This window comes from Entelurus aequoreus, linkage group LG05 (genome assembly GCF_033978785.1).
Source record: "Entelurus aequoreus isolate RoL-2023_Sb linkage group LG05, RoL_Eaeq_v1.1, whole genome shotgun sequence".
Classification (NCBI taxonomy): Eukaryota; Metazoa; Chordata; class Actinopteri; order Syngnathiformes; family Syngnathidae; genus Entelurus; species Entelurus aequoreus.
Window position 1 is genome coordinate 19,029,862 of NC_084735.1, and position 26,229 is coordinate 19,056,090.

The 26,229-nt window shown below is 43.3% G+C and overlaps 1 protein-coding gene across 1 annotated transcript in view; it reads left to right on the top strand.

Moving 5' to 3' along the window:
* clasp2 (cytoplasmic linker associated protein 2) overlaps nt 1–26,229 on the top strand; it is a 178,680-nt gene that overhangs the window by 134,431 nt on the left and 18,020 nt on the right. The window contains exons 29-35 of the mRNA XM_062047295.1: nt 3,392–3,547; nt 3,635–3,726; nt 14,702–14,765; nt 15,230–15,289; nt 15,463–15,465; nt 22,877–23,040; nt 23,122–23,200. Of these exons, the coding sequence (XP_061903279.1) occupies nt 3,392–3,547; nt 3,635–3,726; nt 14,702–14,765; nt 15,230–15,289; nt 15,463–15,465; nt 22,877–23,040; nt 23,122–23,200 (618 nt within the window). The remainder of the gene's footprint in view (nt 1–3,391; nt 3,548–3,634; nt 3,727–14,701; nt 14,766–15,229; nt 15,290–15,462; nt 15,466–22,876; nt 23,041–23,121; nt 23,201–26,229) is intronic.

Here is a 26,229-nt window from a genome sequence, read left to right on the forward strand (position 1 = left end):
ATATATATTAGGGCTGCAACAACTAATCGATTAAAATCGATTATTAAAATAGTTGCCGATTAATTTAGTCATCGATTCGTTGGATCTATACTATGCGCATGCGCAGAGTTTTTTTTTTTTTTTTTTTTTTAATAATTTTTTTTTTTTTTTTTTAATAAACCTCTATTTATGAACTGCAACATGTTCAAACAGCTGAGAAACAATAATCAAAATAAGTATGGTGCCAGTATGCTGTTTTTTTTAAATAAAATACTGGATAGGATAGAAATGTAGTTTGTCTCTTTTATCCGATTATTAATCGATTAATCCAAATAATAATCGACAGATTAATAGATTATCAAATTAATCGTTAGCTGCGGCCCTAATATATATATATATATATATATATACAGTACAAGCCAAAAGTTTAGACACACCCTCTCAGTCAATGGGTTTTCTTTATTTTCATGACTTTTTACATTGTAGATTGTCATATCAAAACTATGAATGAACACATGTGGAGTTATGTACTTAACAAAAAAAGGTGAAATAACTGAAAACATATTTTATATTCTAGTTTCTTTTATAATAGCCACCATTTGCTCTGATTACTTTTTTGCACACTCTTGGCATTCTCTCAATGAGCTTCGAGAAATGGTTTTCACTTTACAGGTGTGCTTGAAGCTCATCGAGAGTGTGCGAAAAAGTAATCAGAGCAAAGGCTGGCTATTTTGAAGAAACTAGAATATAAAACATGTTTTCAGTTATTTCACCTTTTTTTGTAAAGTACATACACTACCGTTCAAAAGTTTGGGGTCACATTGAAATGTCCTTATTTTTGAAGGAAAAGCACTGTACTTTTCAATGAAGATAACTTTAAACTAGTCTTAACTTTAAAGAAATACACTCTATACATTGCTAATGTGGTAAATGACTATTCTAGCTGCAAATGTCTGGTTTTTGGTGCAATATCTACATAGGTGTATAGAGGCCCATTTCCAGCAACTATCACTCCAGTGTTCTAATGGTACAATGTGTTTGCTCATTGGCTCAGAAGGCTAATTGATGATTAGAAAACCCTTGCGCAATCATGTTCACACATCTGAAAACAGTTTAGCTCGTTACAGAAGCTACAAAACTGACCTTCCTTTGAGCAGATTGAGTTTCTGGAGCATCACATTTGTGGGGTCAATTAAACGCTCAAAATGGCCAGAAAAAGAGAACTTTCATCTGAAACTCGACAGTCTATTCTTGTTCTTAGAAATGAAGGCTATTCCACAAAATTGTTTGGGTGACCCCAAACTTTTGAACGGTAGTGTATATATACACAGTACAAGCCAAAAGTTTAGACACACCTTCTCATTCAATGGGTTTTCTTTATTTTCATGACTTTTTACATTGTAGATTGTCGCTGAAGGCATCAAAACTATGAATGAACACATGTGGAGTTATGTACTTAACAAAAAAAGGTGAAATAACTGAAAACATGTTTTATATTCTAGTTTCTTCTAGTTTGCTGTGATTACTTTTTCGCACACTCTTGGCATTCTCTCGATGAGCTTCAAGAGGTAGTCACCTGAAATGGGTTTTCACTTCACAGGTGTGCTCGAAGCTCATCGAGAGAATGCCGAGAGTGTGCAAAAGTTGGCTATTTTGAAGAAACTAGAATATAAAACATGTTTTCAGTTATTTCACCTTTTTTTGTTAAGTACATAACTCCACATGTGTTCATTGATAGTTTTGATGCCAGATCGCTATTTTAAATGCTAACATGAATTTTTTTTGGAATATATATGTATACTACGATAACGCGACGACTACAATAACCCGACGACTACGATAGCCCGACGACTGGTGTAACCCGACGACTACGATAACGCGACGACTACTATAACCCGACGACTACGATAACCCAGTGAATGTGATAACTTGATGACTATGATAGCCCGGTGAATGCGATGCCCTGATTAATATAACCTGATGACTACAATAACCTGATGAATGCGATAACCTGATGATTACGGTAACTTGATGACTACAATAACCCGGTGACTACGATAACCCGGTGACTACGATAACCCGGCGAATACGATAGCCCGGCGACTACGATAGCCCGACGACTATTGTAACCTGGCGACTACGATAACCCAGTGAATGTGATAACTTCATGACTACGATAGCCCGGTGAATGCGATACCCTGATTAATATAACCTGATGAATGCAATAACCTGATGATTACGGTAACTTGATGACTACGATAACCCGATAACTACGATAACCCGGTGACTACGATAACCCGGCGACTACGATAACCCGGCGACTATGATAACCCGACGACTACGATAGCCCGGCGACTACGATAGCCCAACGACTACTATAGCCCGACGACTACGATAACCCAGTGAATGTGATAACTTGATGACTACGATAGCCCGGTGAATGCGATACCCTGATTAATATAACCTGATGACTACAATAACCTGATGAATGCGATAACCTGATGATTACGGTAACTTGATGACTACGATAATACATACATAACTCCACATGTGTTCATTAATAGTTTTGATGCCTTCAGTGACAATCTACAATGTAAATAGTCATGAAAATAAAGAAAACACATTGAAATGAGGTGTGTCCAAACCTTTGGCCTGTACTGTACATATTGCTATATATACCAATATGACTTGGCCCTTGGTGGAAAAGGTTTTGACACCCCTGAACTAAAGTATCAAAAGTATTGATATGTTGATTTGAGAATTGATATTAGAGCATAAAGATGTGGTATCGGCGGAATCGATGTTTTAGGATCGATCCGCTCATCACTTGGCCACATTAAAAAAATGAGTTTGACATGTGTTCTTAGAGAAGGATGGAATAGTCAACATTAAGAGTGTCAAAAACCGTTGATTTTCAGAATAATCGTGATTATTATTTGTAACGATTCTTAAACTATTCCAAAAAATCGATTTAGAAAAATAAATAAAACATGTTTTTTTAATCTGTCCTGTCCAGGCACTCAGACAAATCATACTGTTGATGTAGGTTATCATATCTGCTGTGCAGACTTACTTTAGAAAAGAGAAGTGTTGCCTTATTTAAATGTTTGGGTAGATTTTATTAAGCAAAACCAGTTTTCTTTTAAGTAGTATAAACATTTATCACAGCTGTTTGTCTATTTTCTGGAGGAATGTAGTGAATCATAGAACTGGCGTCTAATGCTATTAAAAAATTATAGATTTTGAATTGAGAATCGAGTCTGAATTGACTCGTTACCCCCAAGAATCGAATCAAATCGAATCGTGTGGTGCCCAAAGATTCACAGCCCAAGTCAAAATTCCCCCTGTTCGTACTTAACGTTGTTTCTTTATTTTTTGCCCTGGTACACATCCACGTTTGTTTCCCCGACAGAAGAAGCCAGCACGGCGGCGGTACGAAAACTACAGCATGTACTCGGACGACGACGCCAACAGCGACGCGTCCAGCGCCTGTTCAGAACGATCCTACAGTTCCCGGAACGGAGGAGCCATCCCGACGTACATGAGGCAGACTGAGGACGTTGCCGAGGTCAGCGAGAGCGGCCGCGCGCTAGTTAACACTCAGCGTTGGCCGAGTCATTGAATAAGCCTCTTCTTTCTTCAAATGTCCGCACAGGTGCTCAATCGCTGTGCCAGCGCCAACTGGTCTGAGAGGAAAGAGGGCCTGCTGGGCCTCCAGGCCTTGTTGAAGAACCAGCGCACCCTCAGGTCTGTCGCCGACACAACGGACCAGTGCTGACTTTGAACATGTTACCCCTACGTGTTCTGAACTGTTGAGCTTGTCTTAAAAGTAGGCTTGCTAACAGGTGGAACATTTCCTCTAAATTGCCCTAAAGTTTCCCTACTTGAGCTATGTTCCAGGTCAACACCACCCGTATAATTTAGATTTTTTCAAATCAAACTCAGGCCTCTTTCGAATGTGGATATTAGAGATGTAACCATAAACTGTATTATGATAAGCTGTAAAACTTCCAACGGTTAGTATTGGCGTTTTAAATTGAAATGATCAAATAACCGCGCTTTAATAAACTCAGGTACTGACCGGCGCCAGATCGCTATTTTAAATGCTGACATTAATTTTTTTTTTGAATATATATATATATATATATATATATATATATATATATATATATATATATATATATATATATATATATATATATATATATATATATATATACAGTACAGGCCAAAAGTTTGGACACACCTTCTCATTCAATGCATTTTCTTTATTTTCATGACTATTTACATTGTAGATTGTCACATCAAAACTATGAATGAACACATGTGGAGTTATGTACTTAACAAAAAAAAGGTGAAATAATGAAAACATGTTTTGTATATTCGAGTTTCTTCAAAATAGCCACCCTTTGCTCCGATTACTTTTTCGCACACTCTTGGCATTCTCTCCATGACCTTCAAGAGGTAGTCACCTGAAATGGTTTTCACTTCGCAGGTGTGCTTGAAGCTCATGGGGAAAATGCCAAGAGTGTGCAAAGCAGTAATCAGAGCAAAGGGTGGCTATTTTGAAGAAACTTGAATATAAAACAAGTACATATTCATAGTTTTGATGTGACAATCTACAATGTAAACAGTCATCAAAATAAAGAAAACGCATTGATTGAGGAGAAGGTGTGTCCAAACTTTTGGCCTGTACTGTAAATATGTATATATGTATGTGTATATACATATGTATATACAGTCGTGGTCAAAAGTTTACATACACTTGTAAAGAACATAATGTCATGGCTGTCTTGAGTTTCCAATAATTTCTACAACTCTTATTTTTTTGTGATAGAGTGATTGGAGCACATACATGTAATTGCTTTTCACAAAAAACATTCATGAAGTTTGGTTCTTTTATGAATTTAGTATGGGTCTACTGAACATGTGACCAAATCTGCTGGGTCAAAAGTATACATACAGCAACATACATGATCAATTTTGGTGATGTAGAAAAGTTACAATTAAATCAAATGAGCTTCATGGCATGGCCTCTTCACTTCATGTGAGTGATTATGATTGACGACACCTGTTGACTTCTCTGAGCCCATTTAAATGTGATGCAGTCATTAGACTCGGTTACAAACGCGACAATGGGAAAGTCAAAGGAAATCCAGCACAGATCTGAAAAAAAACGAATCGTTGACTTGAACAAGTCAGGAAAGTCACTTGGAGCCATTTCAAAGGAGCTTAAGGTCCCAAGAGCAACTGTGCAGACAATTGTTTATAAGTGTAAAGTGCATGGCACAGTTTTGTCACTGCCACGATCAGGAAGAAAACGCAAGCTATCACCTGTTGCTGAGAGAAAATTGACCGAGAACCACCAAAAAGCACTGTTGGAACACGGGTGTCAGTGTCCACAGTCAAGCGTGTTTTGCATCGCCATGGACTGAGAGGTTACCATGCAAGCAGGAAGCCCTTGCTCCAGAAGCCACACTTTAAGGCTCGTCTAAAGTTTGCTGCTGATCACATGGACAAAGATAAGACCTTCTAGAGGAAACTTCTGTGGTTAGATGAAACAAAAATTGAGCTGTTTGGCCACAATACCCAGCATTATGTTTGGAGGAGAAAAGGTGAGGCCTTTAATCCCAGGAACACCGGGCCTACCGTCAAGCATGGTGGTGGTGGTAGTATTATGCTCTGGGCCTGTTTTGCTGCCAATGAAACTGGTGCTTTAGAGAGTAAATGGGACAATGAAAAAGGCAGATTACCTCCAAATTCTTCAGGACAACCTAAAATCATCAGCCCGGAGGTTGGGTCTTGGGCGCAGTTGGGTGTTCCAACAGGACAATGACCCCAAACTCACGTCAAAAGTGGTAAAGGAATGGCTAAATCAGGCTAGAATCAAGGTTTTAGAATGGTTTTCCCAAAAGTCCTGACATAAAAGTGTGGACAATGCTGAAGAAACAAATCCATGTCAGAAAACCAACACATTTAACTGAACTGCCCCAATTTTGTCAAGAGGAGTGGTCAAAAATTCAAGCAGAAGCTTGTGGATGGCTACCAAAAGCGCCTTATTGCAGTGAAACTTGCCAAGGGACATGTAAGCAAATATTAACATTGCTGTAGGTATACTTTTGACCCAGCAGATTTGGTCACATTTTCAGTAGACCCACAATAAATTCATAAAAGGAGCAAACTTCATGAATGTTTTTGTGACCAACAAGTATGGGCTCCAATCACTCTATCACAATAAAATAAGAGTTGTAGAAATTATTGGAAACTCAAAAGACAACCATGACATTATGTTCTTTACAAGTGTATGTAAACATTTGACCACGAGTGTGTGTGTGTGTGTGTGTGTGTGTGTGTGTGTGTGTGTGTGTGTGTGTGTGTGTGTGTGTGTGTGTGTGTGTGTGTGTGTGTGTGTGTGTGTGTGTGTGTGTGTTCTATGCACAAACTAGCATTGTTAAAATTCTTGCCCTCCTTCTTATCTCTTTTGTATAATAATAAATGTTGATTCTGGTTGCACAAACTTCTTCAAATAGCTTTAAATGTACAAACACAAGTCAGGGCAATGTTTAATTTGTTTGTAAATGTGCGTGTGTGTGTGTGTGTGTGTGTATGTTCATTTGGAGCTTGTGGTTGCAATGGGGTGGAACATTTCTGGACAGTTTCTGGTGAATTTCCATTTGAGGTTAAACTGGGTATTTCTGGAAATATACCAAATTGAAAACTTGATTTAATAAAACCCCGGATTGCTTTTCAGAACTGCATTTTAAAATCAAAGGTGGAAGTACAATGCAGCAGACACATCCACTGTGCGCACACGTAACAAAACACAAAAATCCCCGTTTTAACTTCCTGTGGAAATGTTCCGCCTTTTTGAAACGCTACTTGGAAGGCATTTGAACTTATCTGAGAAAGCTTTATCAGTTCATGCTCACAGGCTTATAAAAGACGGGTCTAGTCTGAGAGAATGGTGCAGAATCCTAAATGTTTATCCTCTAAAAGTGGGAACATACTCACTAGTTTAACTCTATTGTAACAGTCAAGTTGCGATCGGTTTAATGCCCTGAGAATACAATAACCTAACAAATATGAAAACCCGATTAGTACGATAACTTGATGACTATGATAACTCGATGAATACAATAACCTGATTAATATGAAAACCCGATTAATATAACCTGATGACTACGATCTTCAGCTCTCACTGGATCGGTTCGCAGCAGAGTGTGAAGCGACTGGGATGAGAATCAGCACCTCCAAGTCCGAGTGCATGGTTCTCGCCCGGAAAAGGGTGGAGTGCTATCTCCGGGTTGCGGAGGAGACCCTGCCCCAAGTGAAGGAGTTCAAGTACCTCTGAGTCTTGTTCACGAGTGAGGGAAGAGTGGATCGTGAGATCGACAGGCGGATCGGTGCGGCGTCTTCAGTAATGCCGACGCTGTATCGATCCGTTGTGGTGAAGAAGGAGCTGAGCCGGAAGGCAAAGCTCTCAATTTACCGGTCGATCTACGTTCCCATCCTCACCTATGGTCATGAACTTTGGGTCATGACCGAAAGGACAAGATCACGGGTACAAGCGGCGGAAATGAGTTTCCTCCGGCGGGTGGCGGGGTTCTCCCTTAGAGATAGGGTGAGAAGCTCTGCCATCCGGGGGGAGCTCAAAGTAAATCCGCTGCTCCTCCACATCAAGAGGAGCCAGATGAGGTGGTTCGGGCATCTGGTCAGGATGCCACCCGAACGCCTCCGATAGGAGGTGTTTAGGGCACGTCCGACCGGTAGGAGGCCACGGGGAAGACCCAGGACACGTTGGGAAGACTATGTCTCCCGGCTGGCCTGGGAACGCCTCGGGATCCCCCGGGAAGAGCTGGACGAAGTGGCCGGGGAGAGGGAAGTCTGGGCTTCCCTGCTTAGGCTGCTGCCCCCGCGACCCGACCTCGGATAAGCGGAAGAAGATGGATGGATGGATGGATGAATGGACTACGATACCTCGATGATTACGATAACCTGATGATTACGATAACCTGATGACTACGATAACTCGGTGAATGCGATTAATATAACCTGATGACCACGATAACCTGATGAATGCGATAACCTGATGACTATGATAACCTGATGACCACGATAACCTGATGAATGCGATAACCTGATGACTATGATAACCTGATAACTACGATAACTTGATGAATTCGATAACCCAGGGAATACGATAACCCGGTGAATGCGATAACCCGGTGAATGCGATAACTTGATGACTACGATAAAACGATGACTACGATAGCCTGATGACTACAATAACCCGACGACTACGATAACCCGACGACTACGATAACCCGGTGAATGTGATAACCCGATGACTACGATAGCCCGGTGAATGCGATACCCTGATTAATATAACCTGATGACCACGATAACCTGATGAATGCGATAACCTGATGACTTTGATAACTTGATGACTACGATAACTTGATGAATTCGATAACCCAGGGAATACGATAACCCGGTGAATGCGATAACCCTGTGAATGCGATAACTTGATGACTACGATAAAACGATGACTACGATAGCCTGATGACTACGATAGCCCGACGACTACGATAGCCCGACGACTACGATAACCCGAAGACTACGATAACCCGGGGAATGTGATAACCCTATGACTACGATAGCCCGGTGAATGCGATAGCCCGACAACTACAATAACCCGGCGACTACGATAACCTGATGAATGGGATAACCTGATGACTACGATAACTTGATGACTACGATAACTTGATGACTATGATAACCCGGTGAATGTGATAACTTTAAGACTGCGATAACCCGATGACTACGATAACCCGACGACTACGATAACCCGACGACTACGATAGCCCGACAACTACAATAACCGGCGACTACAATAACCCGGCGACTACGATAACCCGGCGACTACGATAACCCGACGACTACGATAGCCCGACAACTACAATAACCCGGCGACTACAATAACCCGACGACTACGATAACCCGACGACTACGATAGCCCGACAACTACAATAACCTGCCGACTACAATAACCCGGCGACTACGATAACCCGACGACTACGATAGCCCGACAACTACAATAACCCGGCGACTACGATAACCCGTCGACTACGATAACCCGTCGACTACGATAGCCCGACAACTACAATAACCCGGCGACTACGATAACCCGACGACTACGATAACCCGACGACTACGATAACCCGGCGACTACGATAGCCCGACGACTACGATAGCCCGCCGACTACAATAACCCGTCGACTACGATAACCCGACGACTACGATAGCCCGACAACTACAATAACCCGGCGACTACGATAACCCGACGACTACGATAACCCCTACGACTACGATAACCCGACGACTACGATAACCCGACGACTACGATAACCCGACGACTACGATAACCCGACAACTACAATAACCCGGCGACTACAATAACCCGACGACTACGATAACCCGACGACTACGATAACCCGACAACTACAATAACCCGGCGACTACAATAACCCGACGACTACGATATCCCGACAACTACAATAACCCGGCGACTACAATAACCCGTCGACTACGATAACCCGACGACTACAATAACCCGACGACTACAATAACCCGTCGACTACAATAGCCCGACAACTACAATAACCCGGCGACTACAATAACCCGACGACTACGATAACCCGACGACTACGATAACCCGACGACTACGATAACCCGTCGACTACAATAACCCGACGACTACGATAACCCGACGACTACGATAACCCGACGACTACGATAACCCGACGACTACGATAGCCCGACAACTACAATAACCCGGTGACTACAATAACCCGGTGACTACGATAACCCGGCGACTACGATAACCCCTACGACTACGATAACCCCTACGACTACGATAACCCGACGACTACGATAACCCGACGACTACGATAACCTGTCGACTACGATAGCCCGACAACTACGATAACCCGACGACTACAATAACCCGACGACTACAATAACCCGTCGACTACGATAACCCGACGACTACAATAACCCGTCGACTACGATAGCCCGACAACTACAATAACCCGGCGACTACAATAACCCGACGACTACGATAGCCCGACAACTACAATAACCCGGCGACTACAATAACCCGACGACTACGATAGCCTGACAACTACAATAACCCGACGACTACGATAACCCGACGACTACGATAACCCGGCGACTACAATAACCCGTCGACTACGATAACCCGACGACTGCGATAGCCCGATAACTACAATAACCCGGCGACTACAATAACCCGACGACTACGATAACCCGACGACTACGATAGCCCGACAACTACAATAACCCGGCGACTACAATAACCCGGCGACTACGATAACCCGACGACTACGATAACCCGACGACTACGATAACCCGACGACTACGATAACCCGTCGACTACGATAACCCGACGACTGCGATAGCCCGATAACTACAATAACCCGGCGACTACAATAACCCGACGACTACGATAACCCGACGACTACGATAGCCCGACAACTACAATAACCCGGCGACTACAATAACCCGGCGACTACGATAACCCGACGACTACGATAACCCGACGACTACGATAACCCGACGACTACGATAACCCGTCGACTACGATAACCCGACGACTACGATAACCCGACGACTACGATAACCCGACGACTACGATAACCCGACGACTACGATAACCCGACGACTACGATAGCCCGACAACTACAATAACCCGGTGACTACAATAACCCGGTGACTACGATAACCCGGCGACTACGATAACCCCTACGACTACGATAACCCCTACGACTACGATAACCCGACGACTACGATAACCTGTCGACTACGATAGCCCGACAACTACGATAACCCGACGACTACAATAACCCGTCGACTACGATAACCCGTCGACTACGATAGCCCGACAACTACAATAACCCGGCGACTACAATAACCCGACGACTACGATAGCCCGACAACTACAATAACCCGGCGACTACAATAACCCGACGACCACGATAACCCGACGACCACGATAACCCGACGACTACAATAACCCGTCGACTGCGATAGCCCGATAACTACGATAACCCGGCGACTACAATAGCCCGGCGACTACAATAACCCGACGACTACGATAACCCGACGACTACGATAGCCCGACAACTACAATAACCCGGCGACTACAATAACCCGGCGACTACGATAACCCGACGACTACGATAACCCGACGACTACGATAACCTGTCGACTACGATAGCCCGACAACTACAATAACCCGGCGACTACAATAACCCGTCGACTACGATAACCCGACGACTACAATAACCCGTCGACTACGATAGCCCGACAACTACAATAACCCGGCGACTACAATAACCCGACGACTACGATAGCCCGACAACTACAATAACCCGGTGACTACAATAACCCGACGACTACGATAACCCGACGACTACGATAACCCGGCGACTACAATAACCCGTCGACTACGATAACCCGACGACTGCGATAGCCCGATAACTACAATAACCCGGCGACTACAATAACCCGACGACTACGATAACCCGACGACTACGATAGCCCGACGACTACAATAACCCGGCGACTACGATAACCCGACGACTACGATAACCTGACGACTACGATAACCCGTCGACTACGATAGCCCGGCGACTACAATAACCCGGCGACTACGATAACCCGTCGACTACGATAACCCGTCGACTACAATAACCCGGTAACTACAATAACCCGGCGACTACAATAACCCGACGACTACGATAGCCCAACAACTACAATAACCCGGCGACTACAATAACCCGCGACTACGATAACCCGACGACTACGATAACCCGACGACTACGATAGCCCGACGACTACGATAGCCCGCCGACTACAATAACCCGTCGACTACGATAACCCGACGACTACGATAGCCCGACAACTACAATAACCCGGCGACTACAATAACCCGTCGACTACGATAACCCGACGACTACGATAGCCCGACAACTACAATAACCCGGCGACTACAATAACCCGTCGACTACGATAACCCGACAACTACAATAACCCGGCGACTACAATAACCCGACGACTACGATAAACCGGCGACTACAATAACCCGTCGACTACGATAACCCGACAACTACAATAACCCGGCGACTACAATAACCCGTCGACTACGATAACCCGACAACTACAATAACCCGGCGACTACAATAACCCGACGACTACGATTAACCGGCGACTACAATAACCCGTCGACTACGATAACCCGACGACTACGATAACCCGACGACTACGATAGCCCGACAACTACAATAACCCGGCGACTACAATAGCCCAACAACTACAATAACCCGGCGACTACAATAACCCGGCGACTACGATAACCCGACGACTACGATAGCCCGACAACTACAATAACCCGGCGACTACGATAACCCGACGACTACGATAACCCGGCGACTACGGTAACCCGACGACTACGATAGCCCGACAACTACAATAACCCGGCGACTACAATACCCGACGACTACGATAACCCGACGACTACGATAGCCCGACAACTACAATAACCCGGCGACTACAATAACCCGACGACTACGATAACCCGGCGACTACAATAACCCGTCGACTACGATAACCCGACGACTACGATAACCCGGCGACTACGATAACCCGTCGACTACGATAACCCGACGACTACGATAACCCGACGACTACGATAACCCGACGACTACGATAGCCCGACAACTACAATAACCCGGCGACTACGATAACCCGACGACTACGATAGCCCGACAACTACAATAACCCGGCGACTACAATAACCCGGCGACTACGATAACCCGACGACTACAATAACCCGTCGACTACGATAGCCCGACAACTACAATAACCCGGCGACTACAATAACCCGTCGACTACGATAACCCGACGACTACAATAACCCGTCGACTACGATAGCCCGACAACTACAATAACCCGGCGACTACGATAACCCGGCGACTACAATAACCCGGCGACTACGATAACCCGGCGACTACGATAACCCGACGACTACGATAACTCAACGACTACGATAACCCGACGACTACGATAACCCGACGACTACGATAACCCGGCGACTACGGTAACCCGACGACTACGATAGCCCGACAACTACAATAACCCGGCGACTACAATAACCCGACGACTACGATAACCCGACGACTACGATAGCCCGACAACTACAATAACCCGGCGACTACAATAACCCGGCGACTACGATAACCCGACGACTACGATAACCCGACGACTACAATAACCCGTCGACTACGATAGCCCGACAACTACAATAACCCGGCGACTACAATAACCCGTCGACTACGATAACCCGACGACTACAATAACCCGTCGACTACGATAGCCCGACAACTACAATAACCCGGCGACTACGATAACCCGACGACTACGATAACCCGGCGACTACAATAACCCGGCGACTACGATAACCCGGCGACTACGATAACCCGACGACTACGATAACTCAACGACTACGATAACCCGACGACTACGATAACCCGACGACTACGATAACCCGACGACTACAATAACCCGTCGACTACGATAGCCCGACAACTACGATAACCCGGCGACTACAATAACCCGTCGACTACGGTAACCCGACGACTACGATAGCCCGACAACTACAATAACCCGGCGACTACAATAACCCGACGACTACGATAACCCGACGACTACGATAGCCCGACAACTACAATAACCCGGCGACTACAATAACCCGGCGACTACGATAACCCGACGACTACGATAACCCGACGACTACAATAACCCGTCGACTACGATAGCCCGACAACTACAATAACCCGGCGACTACAATAACCCGTCGACTACGATAACCCGACGACTACAATAACCCGTCGACTACGATAGCCCGACAACTACAATAACCCGGCGACTACGATAACCCGACGACTACGATAACCCGGCGACTACAATAACCCGGCGACTACGATAACCCGGCGACTACGATAACCCGACGACTACGATAACTCAACGACTACGATAACCCGATGACTACGATAACCCGACGACTACGATAACCCGACGACTACAATAACCCGTCGACTACGATAGCCCGACAACTACGATAACCCGGCGACTACAATAACCCGTCGACTACGATAACCCGACGACTACAATAACCCGTCGACTACGATAGCCCGACAACTACAATAACCCGGCGACTACAAGAACCCGACGACTACGATAGCCCGACAACTACAATAACCCGGCGACTACAATAACCCGTCGACTACGATAACCCGACGACTACAATAACCCGTCGACTACGATAGCCCGACGACTACAATAACCCGTCGACTACGATAGCCCGACAACTACAATAACCCGGCGACTACAAGAACCCGACGACTACGATAGCCCGACAACTACAATAACCCGGCGACTACAATAACCCGTCGACTACGATAACCCGACGACTACAATAACCCGTCGACTACGATAGCCCGACAACTACAATAACCCGGCGACTACAAGAACCCGACGACTACGATAGCCCGACAACTACAATAACCCGTCGACTACAATAACCCGATGAATGAGAATATTTACAGGCACATCCTTCACAATGTCTTCTTTTTATGTGCAGCCGTGTGGAGCTGAAGAGGCTGTGCGAAATCTTCACCCGAATGTTTGCCGACCCCCACAGCAAGGTATGGCTGCATGGAGTGCACGTCACACACGTTCACCCACTTTGCTTTGGTTTTACACCATGTCGCCCTCCCCTCCCCCAATTCCTCACTGTACCGGATTCTGCCCCCCTCCCAAGCAAGAACAGAGAACTGTGAAGAGCACACACACTCACCTGCATGCATGACGCCAACACAGGCATGCAGCGTGTGCCGCACAGTGTTTTCTCACGGCATGCCACGCCGCACTTTTGACCTTTGACCTCACTCTCTTCGGAACGGTCGTTCTTGAAGGCGTTCTCGCTGCATTCGCTGCCACTTCCTAAATACCAAACACACACAATATAGACACAATCCTTCTCTTGGACTAACCAGCTGCTCGGCGCTCGATCTAACTGGCAAACAGCTGTCGCCCCACACAAGCGTGCCCATCCTTTTTTTTTTTTTTTTTTTTACTTTTGATATTTGATGATTTCAATGAATTTCAGCGAGACTCCGGCAGGGTGTACGGCACGGCAGAATCCGGTATAAGCTCAGCCTCCTTCAAGGTATTGCATCTCATCACAAAGAAATGCATCGTTGCCTTCTTTTGTTCCTTCATCTCTCCTGCACTGAACCTCACACAGACAACACCTCTATGCTGGATTGGTGTCCACTTGAATTCTAATCTTGTGTCTCTCTCTTTCTCCTCCATGCCGCTTTCCCCCACGGAACGCCACAGAGAGTAAGTTTGACTTTTCTGTCCTGTGTTCAGATGAAAGGCTAACCGGTTACCAAGGCAACAGCACAACACTGGCTTCTCTCATAGAGACGGTGTTACATTGCATGACCTCGGCATCGCTTTGTAGCGGAACATTCTTTTATCAGACTCACACCTGTGGCTGATGGAGCGCTGTTAGTATTGTTTAGAATAGAACTTTATTGTCATTGGACTTTAAAAAAAAAATACAAAAACGTTAGTTTTTAAATGCATCCGTCCAAAAGCAGACGTACAAGACCAGAAAAACTAAAACCTCGAGCAACAATAAGTTACGGCACACAAAACTGGAGACGTGCAAGGGTTTTTAGGCTGCGAAGGCGTGGGTTGGGGTTAGGGCATACTTGCCAACCCTCCCGTTTTTAGCGGGACACTCCCGGTATTCAGCGACTCTCCCGATAACCTCCCGGCAGAAATTTTCTCCCGACAAACTCCCGGTATTCAGCCAGAGCTGCAGGCCACGCCCCCTCCAGCTCAATGCGGACCTGAGTGGGGACAGCCTGTTCTCACGTCCGCTTTCCCACAATATAAACAGCTTGCCTGCCCAATGACGTCATAACTGTAGAATGATCGAGGGCGAGTTCTTGGTTTCTTATGTGGGTTTATTGTTAGGCAGTTTCATTAACGTCCTCCCGGCGCGGTAACAACACACAACAACAGCCGTCACGTTTAGTCTACCGTAAAGCAGTTCTTCTGCCGTAAACAGCAATGTTGTGACACTCTTAAACAGGACAATACTGCCATCTACTGGATAGCCTCCAAAACACCGAAATTCAAGTATTTATTTTATTTATATGCATAATAAAATAAATATATATATATATAGCTAGAATTCACTGAAAGTCAAGTATTTCATATATATATATATATATATATATATATATATATATATATATATATATATATATATATATATATATATATATATATATATATATATATATATATATATATATATACACAGGTATATACACTACCGTTCAAAAGTTTGGGGTCACCCAAACAATTTTGACAGGTATATACACTACCGTTCAAAAGTTTGGGGTCACCCAAACAATTTTGTGGAATAGCCTTCATTTCTAAGAACAAGAATAGACTGTCGAGTTTCAGATGAAAGTTCTCTTTTTCTGGCCATTTTCAGCGTTTAATTGACCCCACAAATGTGATGCTCCAGAAACTCAATCTGCTCAAAGGAAGGTCCGTTTTGTAGCTTCTGTAACGAGCTAAACTGTTTTCAGATGTGTGAACATGATTGCACAAGGGTTTTCTAATCATCAATTAGCCTTCTGAGCCAATGAGCAAACACATTGTACCATTAGAACTAGGGATGTCCGATAATGGCTTTTTGCCGATATCCGATATGCCGATATTGTCCAACTCTTTAATTACCGATACCGATATCAACCAATACCGATATCAACCGATATATACAGTCGTGGAATTAACACATTATTATGCCTAATTTGGACAACCAGGTATGGTGAAGATAAGGTACTTTTTAAAAAAATGAATCAAATAAAATAAGATAAATAAATTAAAAACATTTTCTTGAATAAAAAAGAAAGTAAAACAATATAAAAACAGTTACATAGAAACTAGTAATTAATGAAAATTTGTAAAATTAACTGTTAAAGGTTAGTATTATTAGTGGACCAGCAGCACGCACAATCATGTGTGCTTACGGACTGTATCCCTTGCAGACTGTATTGATATATATTGATATATAATGTAGGAACCAGAATATTAATAACAGAAAGAAACAACCTTTTTGTGTGAATGAGTGTAAATGGGGTGGGTTGGTGCACTAATTGTAAGTGTATCTTGTGTTTTTTATGTGGATTTAATAAAAAAAAACAAAAAAACAAAAAACCGATACTGATTATAAAAAAAAACGATACCGATAATTTCCGATATTACATTTTAACGCATTTATCGGCCGACAATATCGGCAGACCGATATTATCGGACATCTCTAATTAGAACACTGGAGTGATAGTTGCTGGAAATGGGCCTCTATACACCTATGTAGATATTGCACCAAAAACCAGACATTTGCAGCTAGAATAGTCATTTACCACATTAGCAATGTATAGAGTGTATTTCTTTAAAGTTAAGACTAGTTTAAAGTTATCTTCATTGAAAAGTACAGTGCTTTTCCTTCAAAAATAAGGACATTTCAATGTGACCCCAAACTTTTGAACGGTAGTGTGTGTATATATATATATATATATATGTATATATATATATATATATATATATATATATATATATATATATATATATATATATATATATATATATATATATATATATATATATATATATATGAAATACTTGAGTTGGTGAATTCTAGCTTAAATATATTCCCCTCTTAACCACGCCCCCGCCCAACGCCCCCCCACCTCCCACCTCCCGGTATCGGAGGTCTCAAGGTTGGCAAGTATGGGTTAGGGTATGTGTGTGTATGTGTATTGTAGTCCATGGGTGTGTGTTTTGTCCATAAGCCCGAGTGTCTTTCAAGAATGGGGGACGGATTTCTTTCGCTGCAGTTGTCTCGCTGGGGTGTATGCAGCATGACCCCGCCAGGGAGACAAATTGTCGTTTAGGTCTATTTAGTACCTATCTGTCAAAGTCACGGCCCGTGGGCCAGATCCGGCCCGCGAAGGAATTATTTACGGCCCACGGGATGATATTTGATTGGTATTAGAACCGGCCCGCAAACAGCACCAATACTGAATCAGTGTTGGCGCTGGGAATTTTCAAAATGGGGTCCCAAGGACCCCATCAAGTCATAAAAATGGGGTCCCACAGTAAATTTTTGGGGTGCCACTTTTTTGTAAGCGTTTTGAAAACAAATGATAAATGTAAGCATTATCCTGTTACATCTCACATTCTATATTGTGTTTAGGAAAAAGGTTGTCATAAACGTTACTTAAAACATCTAAAGCAGTGGTTCTTAACCTTGTTGGAGGTGCCGAACCCCACCAGTTTCATATGCGCATTCACCGAACCCTTCTTTAGTGAAAAATAAAGACAAATTCAAGACAAAGTTATATGTTTTTGGTAACACTTTAGTATGGGGAGTATTTATTTAAAAAATATATTTTTATTGTAATATTTTCAGAATGTGTTTGTTCTATTTTTGGCCAAAGTAAGACAAAGAAAACAATCTGAAGTTGTCTTTATTTTTTTAGTTTCAATGCCATGATTTTATTAGTCCGGCCCGCGTGTGCACAGATTTTCCTCCATGCGGCCCCCGAGCCAAAATGAGTTTGGTGCTTCCATGGCTGTATGTTCTTGTCAACAAACGGGGTATTGTTTGGATGACAAGTTTGTCACTTCAATCATTGATCTGTTCGATATTACCTCCGACCATCGTAGTTACTGGCGCGCAGTGCAGTTTGTGTCAAGTTTTAAAGTGGTGGGGGAAAAAACGTCTTTTACTGACCAGTTCCACCAACTGAGACCTTTTTCCTTCGTGTTGCAAGACTTGGAGCTCTCACACATCCCCACTACAGCTATAGACCCGCTCCTCTCTGTGCATGGCGCAGGAGGGACACACACAGCTGTCGGCATGCACAGAGTGATAAATTACACCTCCATGTCAATCACTTGTCCATTTGGTTATGGTTTAAGTTATGGATTAGATTTTATATCGTGCTTTTTTATTATTAGATACTCAAAGCGCTCACAGAGAAGTGGGAACCCATCATTCATTCACACCTGGTGGTTGTGGTAAGCTACATTTGTAGCCAGAGCTGCCCTGGGGTAGACTGACGGAAGCGAGGCTGCCAGTTTGCGCCTACGGCCCCTCCGACCACCACCTATCATTCATTCACCAGTGTGAGCGGCACCGGGGGCAAGGGTGAAGTTTCCTGCCCAAGGACACAACGGCAGCAATTTGGATGTCAAGAGGCGGGGAGCGAACCTGCAACCCTCAGGTTTCTGGCACGGCCGCTCTACCCACTATGCCATACGCCCCCTTAAACATGTTATACAGATGGCCGAAAATTGTAATCTCGTTCGATCCAATTTGGATGGATTTATTTCAGGAGCAAAACGCTAATTAAAGGGTAAAATCTGTATTCGTACGTGTGCTCATTTAGTTTTTTTCTCAATACTCGCACAAGCTATTTTTAGTCGCAAACACGACTGAAATGCTCTCACTGTACAGCCCTAGATAAGGGTTGTTTTAGTTAGGGTGCGCAAACCGCTTTCCAATGGTTTGTCTGCTCCATTTGTCTATTCTGGCTCCCAAATGTATCGTCATTTCGCCTTGCAGAGTGGAAAGATTCTCCAAGATGTTATCCAATTTGCGATTCAACTACTAGATTGTCAAAGTCCGAGTGCCCACACAGTGCGGGCTAAAGCTGTCTATGTCAAATCCAAAGCAGAGACGCTGTGGTTGAGTAGGTCGCTGGTGGGTACCAGACACCGGATAATGAGGGCTCGATGGAGAACCTAAAAGTAGCAGCGAGCTGATGCTTATCGGTGTATGGGGGAAACCTCATGATATAGGGATTCTCTGAACTTTGTGGGTCTTTTTATTATTTCCAAAAATCTAATTGGTGACTTGGGTAAATAACCACAAAACCTGTTATAATAAAAGGACCGATACAGACTTTTATAGCAGTCATTTTGTCACAAAACATTACAAGGAAGACAGTATGCAGGTTTATGCAAGAAATACACAACAGATTTCTGTGAAATTGTAGAGGGAGTGGAACTTTTGAACTTCATTCAGCTTTTGGTTGCATGGTACTGAGTGTCTTTTCAGACTCCAACTATTGTGTTGTCTATGGATGTTCTCATTCATCCATCCATCACAAGCGGACTGTTCAGTTTGTCTTACAACAGGGGTTCTTAACCTTTTTGACCTAGGGGCCCAACTACTCCTCTACAAGGGGTTTGGGGCCCATTCAAATATTAACACTGAGTTAGTAATCTCACTCTTGATTTTCATCATATTAAATAATTATCTAACCTACTTACAGTTTAACAGGATAAAGTTTGTCAAATGATATGAAAGCATGTCATTATCACGACGACTATTATCAAGGCTTATGTCAGGCTGATTACAAAAAAAACCACATTTACTGCAAAAGAAGGGACATGTAAAAATAAATAATTGGGCACACAATTATGCAGTGCTAAAATAAATAAATTAGAACTAAATGAAAAATAAATAAGAATGTATATGTTTAAACTCTCAATAGAATTAAAGTACAAAATAAATTACAGCTTCGCCACTTTAGTCATAATTTTTGCGCTTAAGAAACGTCTTTGTTTGTTTGATTTTGTCATTACTGCCACAAGTGGTGGAAACGTGTATTACAACTGAGTATTGCCACAGCTAAGAACAAAAGGGCCCTACCCCTGTGATTAAGAAACTGAGTTTATTTAATTCTATTTTTCAGTATCAAAGTATTTAAGTTGGTCAAAAAATGTTCATAGTTTAATTAAGGATACTTTTCCTTTGAATTTTAGGCATATTGATGCACTTTAAATCTTACATTATGTTATAGACTAAAACACAATGTTAATAAGGGTATTCTTAACTGTAAGTTCATCTTTATTACTTTATATGTTGTACCTCGCCCTCCGCCCGAATGCAGCTGAGATAGGCTCCAGCAACCCCCGCGACCTTGAAGGGGACAAGCGGTAGAAAATGGATGGATGGATGTTGTGCTATTTAATGTTACAGTGTTACATGTAACAATTTCATAGACAAATAACCTTTATAGTCTTGGGTTGTTTCAGTGAAGTTGAAGACGTCGATACATGGCTATTTGATTGATTGAGACTTTTATTAGTAGGTTGCACAGTGAAGTACATATTCCGTACAATTGACCACTAAATGGTAACACCCGAATAAGTTTTTCAACTTGTTTAAGTCGGGGTCCGCTGAAACCGTGTGTGTTCCTCTTAGGTCATGGGTGTCAAACTCTGGCCCGCGGGCCAAATTTGGCCCACCGTGTATTTTCACTTGGCCCGTGAGGCGATATCAAGTTGACACTAGAGCTGGCCCGGCGATCATATACAGCCGCGGTGCCGCGGTACACCGCTAATTGTCATACTTGCCAAACCTCCCGGGAAACACCCAAATTTCAGTGCCCCTCCCGAGAATTGTAACATCCCCTTTTCGTCCAGTCCAACGAGTGCTGGTCCAGTTACATAATATGTGCGGCTTTGGCACGCACACAGAAGTGAATGCAACGCATACTTGATCTTCAGCGATACAGGTTACACTGAGGGTGCCAGTATAAAAAAACTTTTAACATTGTTAGAAATATACGCCACAATGTGAATCCACACCAAACAGGAATGACAAACACATTTCGGGAGAACATCCGCACAGTAACACAACAGAACAAATACCCAGAACCCTTTGCAGCACTAACTCTTCCGGGACGCTACAAGGTGTGTGTGTGTGTGTGTGTGTGTGTGTGTGTGTGTGGGGGGGGTGGGGGGGGGGGGGGTTTGTAGGTAGCGGGGGTGTATTTTGTAGCGTCCCGGAAGAGTTAGTGCTGCAAAGGGTTCTGGGTATTTGTTCTGTTGTGTTTATGTTGTGTTACTGTGCGGATGTTCTCCCGAAAGGTGTTTGTCTGTTTTGTTTGGTGTGGATTCACAGTGTGACGTATATTTCTAACAATGTTAAAGTTGCTTATACGTCCACTCTCAGTGTAAACTGTATCGCTGTTGATGAAGTATGCGTTGCATTCACGTGTGTGCGTACAGAAGCCGCTCATATTTAGTGACTGGGCGGGCCCGTTGTTAGAAGGGATGAAAAGCGGACGTGACGTCAGCTCGTAGAGGACGTTAAAAGCAGTGCCTGTAAGGCATGCCCCCAAGACTGTGGCATACGAGATATAATGACTGATGAACACCTTCGTTCGATAATGGAGGTTGCCTCAGCTCAAAGCCTGAGCCCCGATATTAATGAACTAGCATCCAAGAAAAGATGGCAGGTATCTGGCTTGGGCACATCAGATTAGATCAGTGTGTTGCAAACTGAGCAGTTTAAAGTCCTGAATGATTGGTTTAATCATTATTTTATTTTCAAATGTATTAGCCTGTGGAAAAAGTTAATGTTGATATTTACCTCAGAAGGCTGCAAATAGAAAAGAGGCATTACATTTTTATTTAAATTGTATTTGATATGCCATTGATATTTTCTAATTATTATTATTATTATTATTATTTGAAACTCGATTTTGCATGTCACTATAAAGTTATATAAGCCTTGCTTGTTCAATATTTAATACAAAACTTGTTTGGGTCCCTATTAAAAGGTTAATTTGTTCAACTTTGGCCCGCGGCTTTGTTCAGTTTTAAATTTTGGCCCACTCCGTATTTGAGTTTGACACCCCTGTCTTAGGTGTTCAGTATGTTCCTGGAGACGCTTGTGGACTTCATCCTGGTCCACAAGGACGACCTGCAGGACTGGCTGTTTGTCCTGCTCACACAGCTGCTCAAGAAGATGGGAGCGGACCTGCTGGGCTCCGTGCAGGCCAAAGTTCAGAGGGCGTTGGACGTCACCCGGTCAGCCGCACTCAAAGTGCCATCATCCTTTTATGCTAGCGCTGTCCTTTTGCTGAGTGGAAGCTATCTCTGTCTCTGCAGCGAGTCCTTCCCCAATGACCTCCAGTTCACCATCCTCATGAGGTTCACCATGGACCAAACTCAGACTCCCAACCTCAAGGTAGACAAAAAACTTTGTTCTGTGTTTTTGTAATAGACCAGGAGCATGTGAAGGAGTGGACGGGACAGTTGTAGCCATGTTGACTGTTAGCACTTAACTCCAGTGCCTGCACCTTCTCCGTCTTTTAGTTTTCCATCATCGCATCATTTCCTGCTTCCTTATCTGAATCCTTTATCGGGCTGGACGAGTCATCGAATTTCAATCTTGATTTTGATTTTGGCTTCTCACGATCATGAACAAAAAAAACGATTCATGGGCTGAGCGACGTGCATTCAAACTTCTGAGCTTGTAACAGTGAAACATAACAGAGTATGAGTGAAAAAAGAAGTTTGGCACCGAACTAGTATGCCTAATCAATAATCGCTAAACTCAACAACAAAAAGTTAGGCCGTATGGTTCCCACGTTAACGTAACCACGGACGGAGTTAAAGACTTGGCCAATAAATCAGAATCCGCTGTTAAACCCAGAGTATCAGGGAAAATACTGTATTTCACACACACCGCACCCTAGGGCTGGGCGATATATCGATATAATCGATATATCGCGGGTTTGACCATATCGTGATATTCGAGTATACGTTCTCACACAGTTGCTTTTAGCTGCGGGCATTACACTATAGGCTTTTATCACTCTTTCTTGTCTCTCCTTCTCACAGAGACGTAAACAAGCGAGCAGAGAGGTAGCGGCATGGATAACGTTAGCTGTGGTGCGAGTGGTAATACGTGAGAAAGAAGGTGCGAATCTGGTAACAAATGAAGGAAGAATTAATTCTCAAGAAAAACAGCAGTGGGTCTATCGTCTGGCGGTGGTTTGACTTCAAGCGGGAAGATGTCGAACAGACAACCGTAATTTGTCAAGTGTGGGGCAAAAGTGTTGCTACAAAAAGTAGCATTGCTGCTAATATGTAGCATCATTTGAAAAGTCACCCGCTAGAGAATTAAGAGTGCTTACTCCGCATGTCAACATCTCCGTTCGGTGCAACACCAACAAAATGCCGAGGCAACCATTTCCACATCAACACCGTATGAAAAAAATAGTCCACGACATAAGGAGAAACCTACCACATAGCGAAGAACATACACTATTTGATTTCCTATTATGCAGCTCATTTTTATTTGACAGTTATTGAAATATCTTGTGTGACATCATGCACAAAAGTGCACTTTATTTGTTTTAAACAATTGTAGTGGCGTTCTGTACAAAAAGTGCATTTTAATTTAGTGTTGTTTTGATATGTCATCTTAGTGACGTCATGCACAAAAGTGCACTCATAGCTTGTTTTAAAATGTCTCTGACAATCTTGCACTTTCTGTTTTGAAATGACATGAATGTTTGTGCCACTGCTTAATAACTCTTTAATAAATACAGTTTTGCTAAATTGACTTAGTTGTGATTTCCCTCTCTGCATGAAAGTTTAAAAGTAGCATATATTAATGCAGTATGAAGAAGAATGTTTTAATGTAGACACATAGAATCATCATACTGCTGTGATTATATGCATCAAGTGTTCATTCAAGGCTCAGGCAAAATATCGACATATATATCGTGTATCGTGACATGGCCTAAAAATATCGAGATATTAAAAAAAGGCCATATCGCCCAGCCCTACCGCACCCATTACATTTTAGAAGAGGAAAATATTTTCCATATATAAGCCGCACCAGACTATAAGCCGTTGATTCTCGATTAAAACCGATTCTCTCATAAAAGTATTATTTTATATAATAGGCCTACTGAAATGCGATTTTCTTATTTAAACGGGGATAGCAGGTCCATTCTGTGTCATACTTGATCATTTCGCGATATTGCCATATTTTTGCTGAAAGGATTTAGTAGAGAACATCGACGATAAAGTTCACAACTTTTGGTCGCTGATAAAAAAGCCTTGCCTGACCGGAAGTAGCGTGACGTCGCAGGTTGTGGAGCTCCTCACATCTGCACATTGTTTACAATCATGGCCACAAGCAGCGAGAGCGATTCGGACCAAGAAAGCAACGATTTCCCCATTAATTTCAGCGAGGATGAAAGATTTGTGGATGAGGAAAGTGAGAGTGAAGGACTAGAGGGCAGTGGAAGCGATTCAGATAGAGAAGATGCTGTGAGAGGCGGGTGGGACCTGATATTCAGCTGGGAATGACTAAAACAGTAAATAAACACAAGACATATATATACTCTATTAGCCACAACACAACCAGGCTTATATTTAATATGCCACAAATTAATCCCGCATAACAAACACCTCCCCCCTCCCGTCCATATAACCCGCCAATACAATTTAAACACCCGCACAACACACGCAATCCCACAGCCCAAAGTACCGTTCACCTCCCCAAAGTTCATAAAGTACATATATTTAGTTACGTACGTGACATGCACATAGCAGCACGCATGTACGGGCAAGCGATCAAATGTTTGGAAGCCGCAGCTGCGTACTCACGGTAGCGCGTCTGCGCATCCAACTCAAAGTCCTCCTGGAAAAAGTCTCTGTTGTCCCAGTTCTCCACAGGCCAATGGTAAAGCTTGACTGTCATCTTTCCGGAATGTAAACAATGAAACATCGGCTGTGTTTGTGTTGCTGCAGCCGGCCGAAATACACCGCTTCCCACCTACAGCTTTCTTCTTTGCTGTCTCCATTGTTCATTAAACAAATTGCAAAAGATTCACCAACACAGATGTCCAGAATACTGTGGAATTTTGCGATGAAAACAGACGACTTAATAGCTGGCCACAATGCTGTCCCAAAATGTCCGCTACAATCCGTGACGTCACGCGCAGGCGTCATCATACCGATATGTTTTCAGCAGGATATATCGCGCAAAATTTAAAATTGCACTTTATAAGTTAACCCGGCCGTATTGGCATGTGTTGCAATGTTAAGATTTCATCACTGATATATAAACTATCAGACTGCGTGGTCGGTAGTAGTGGCTTTCAGTAGGCCTTTAAATAAAGCTTCCCCTGGTTGCATGGACACGGCCTAAACACATCGTTTTAGAAATTGATTCTTATTCACAAATGACTTTTTATT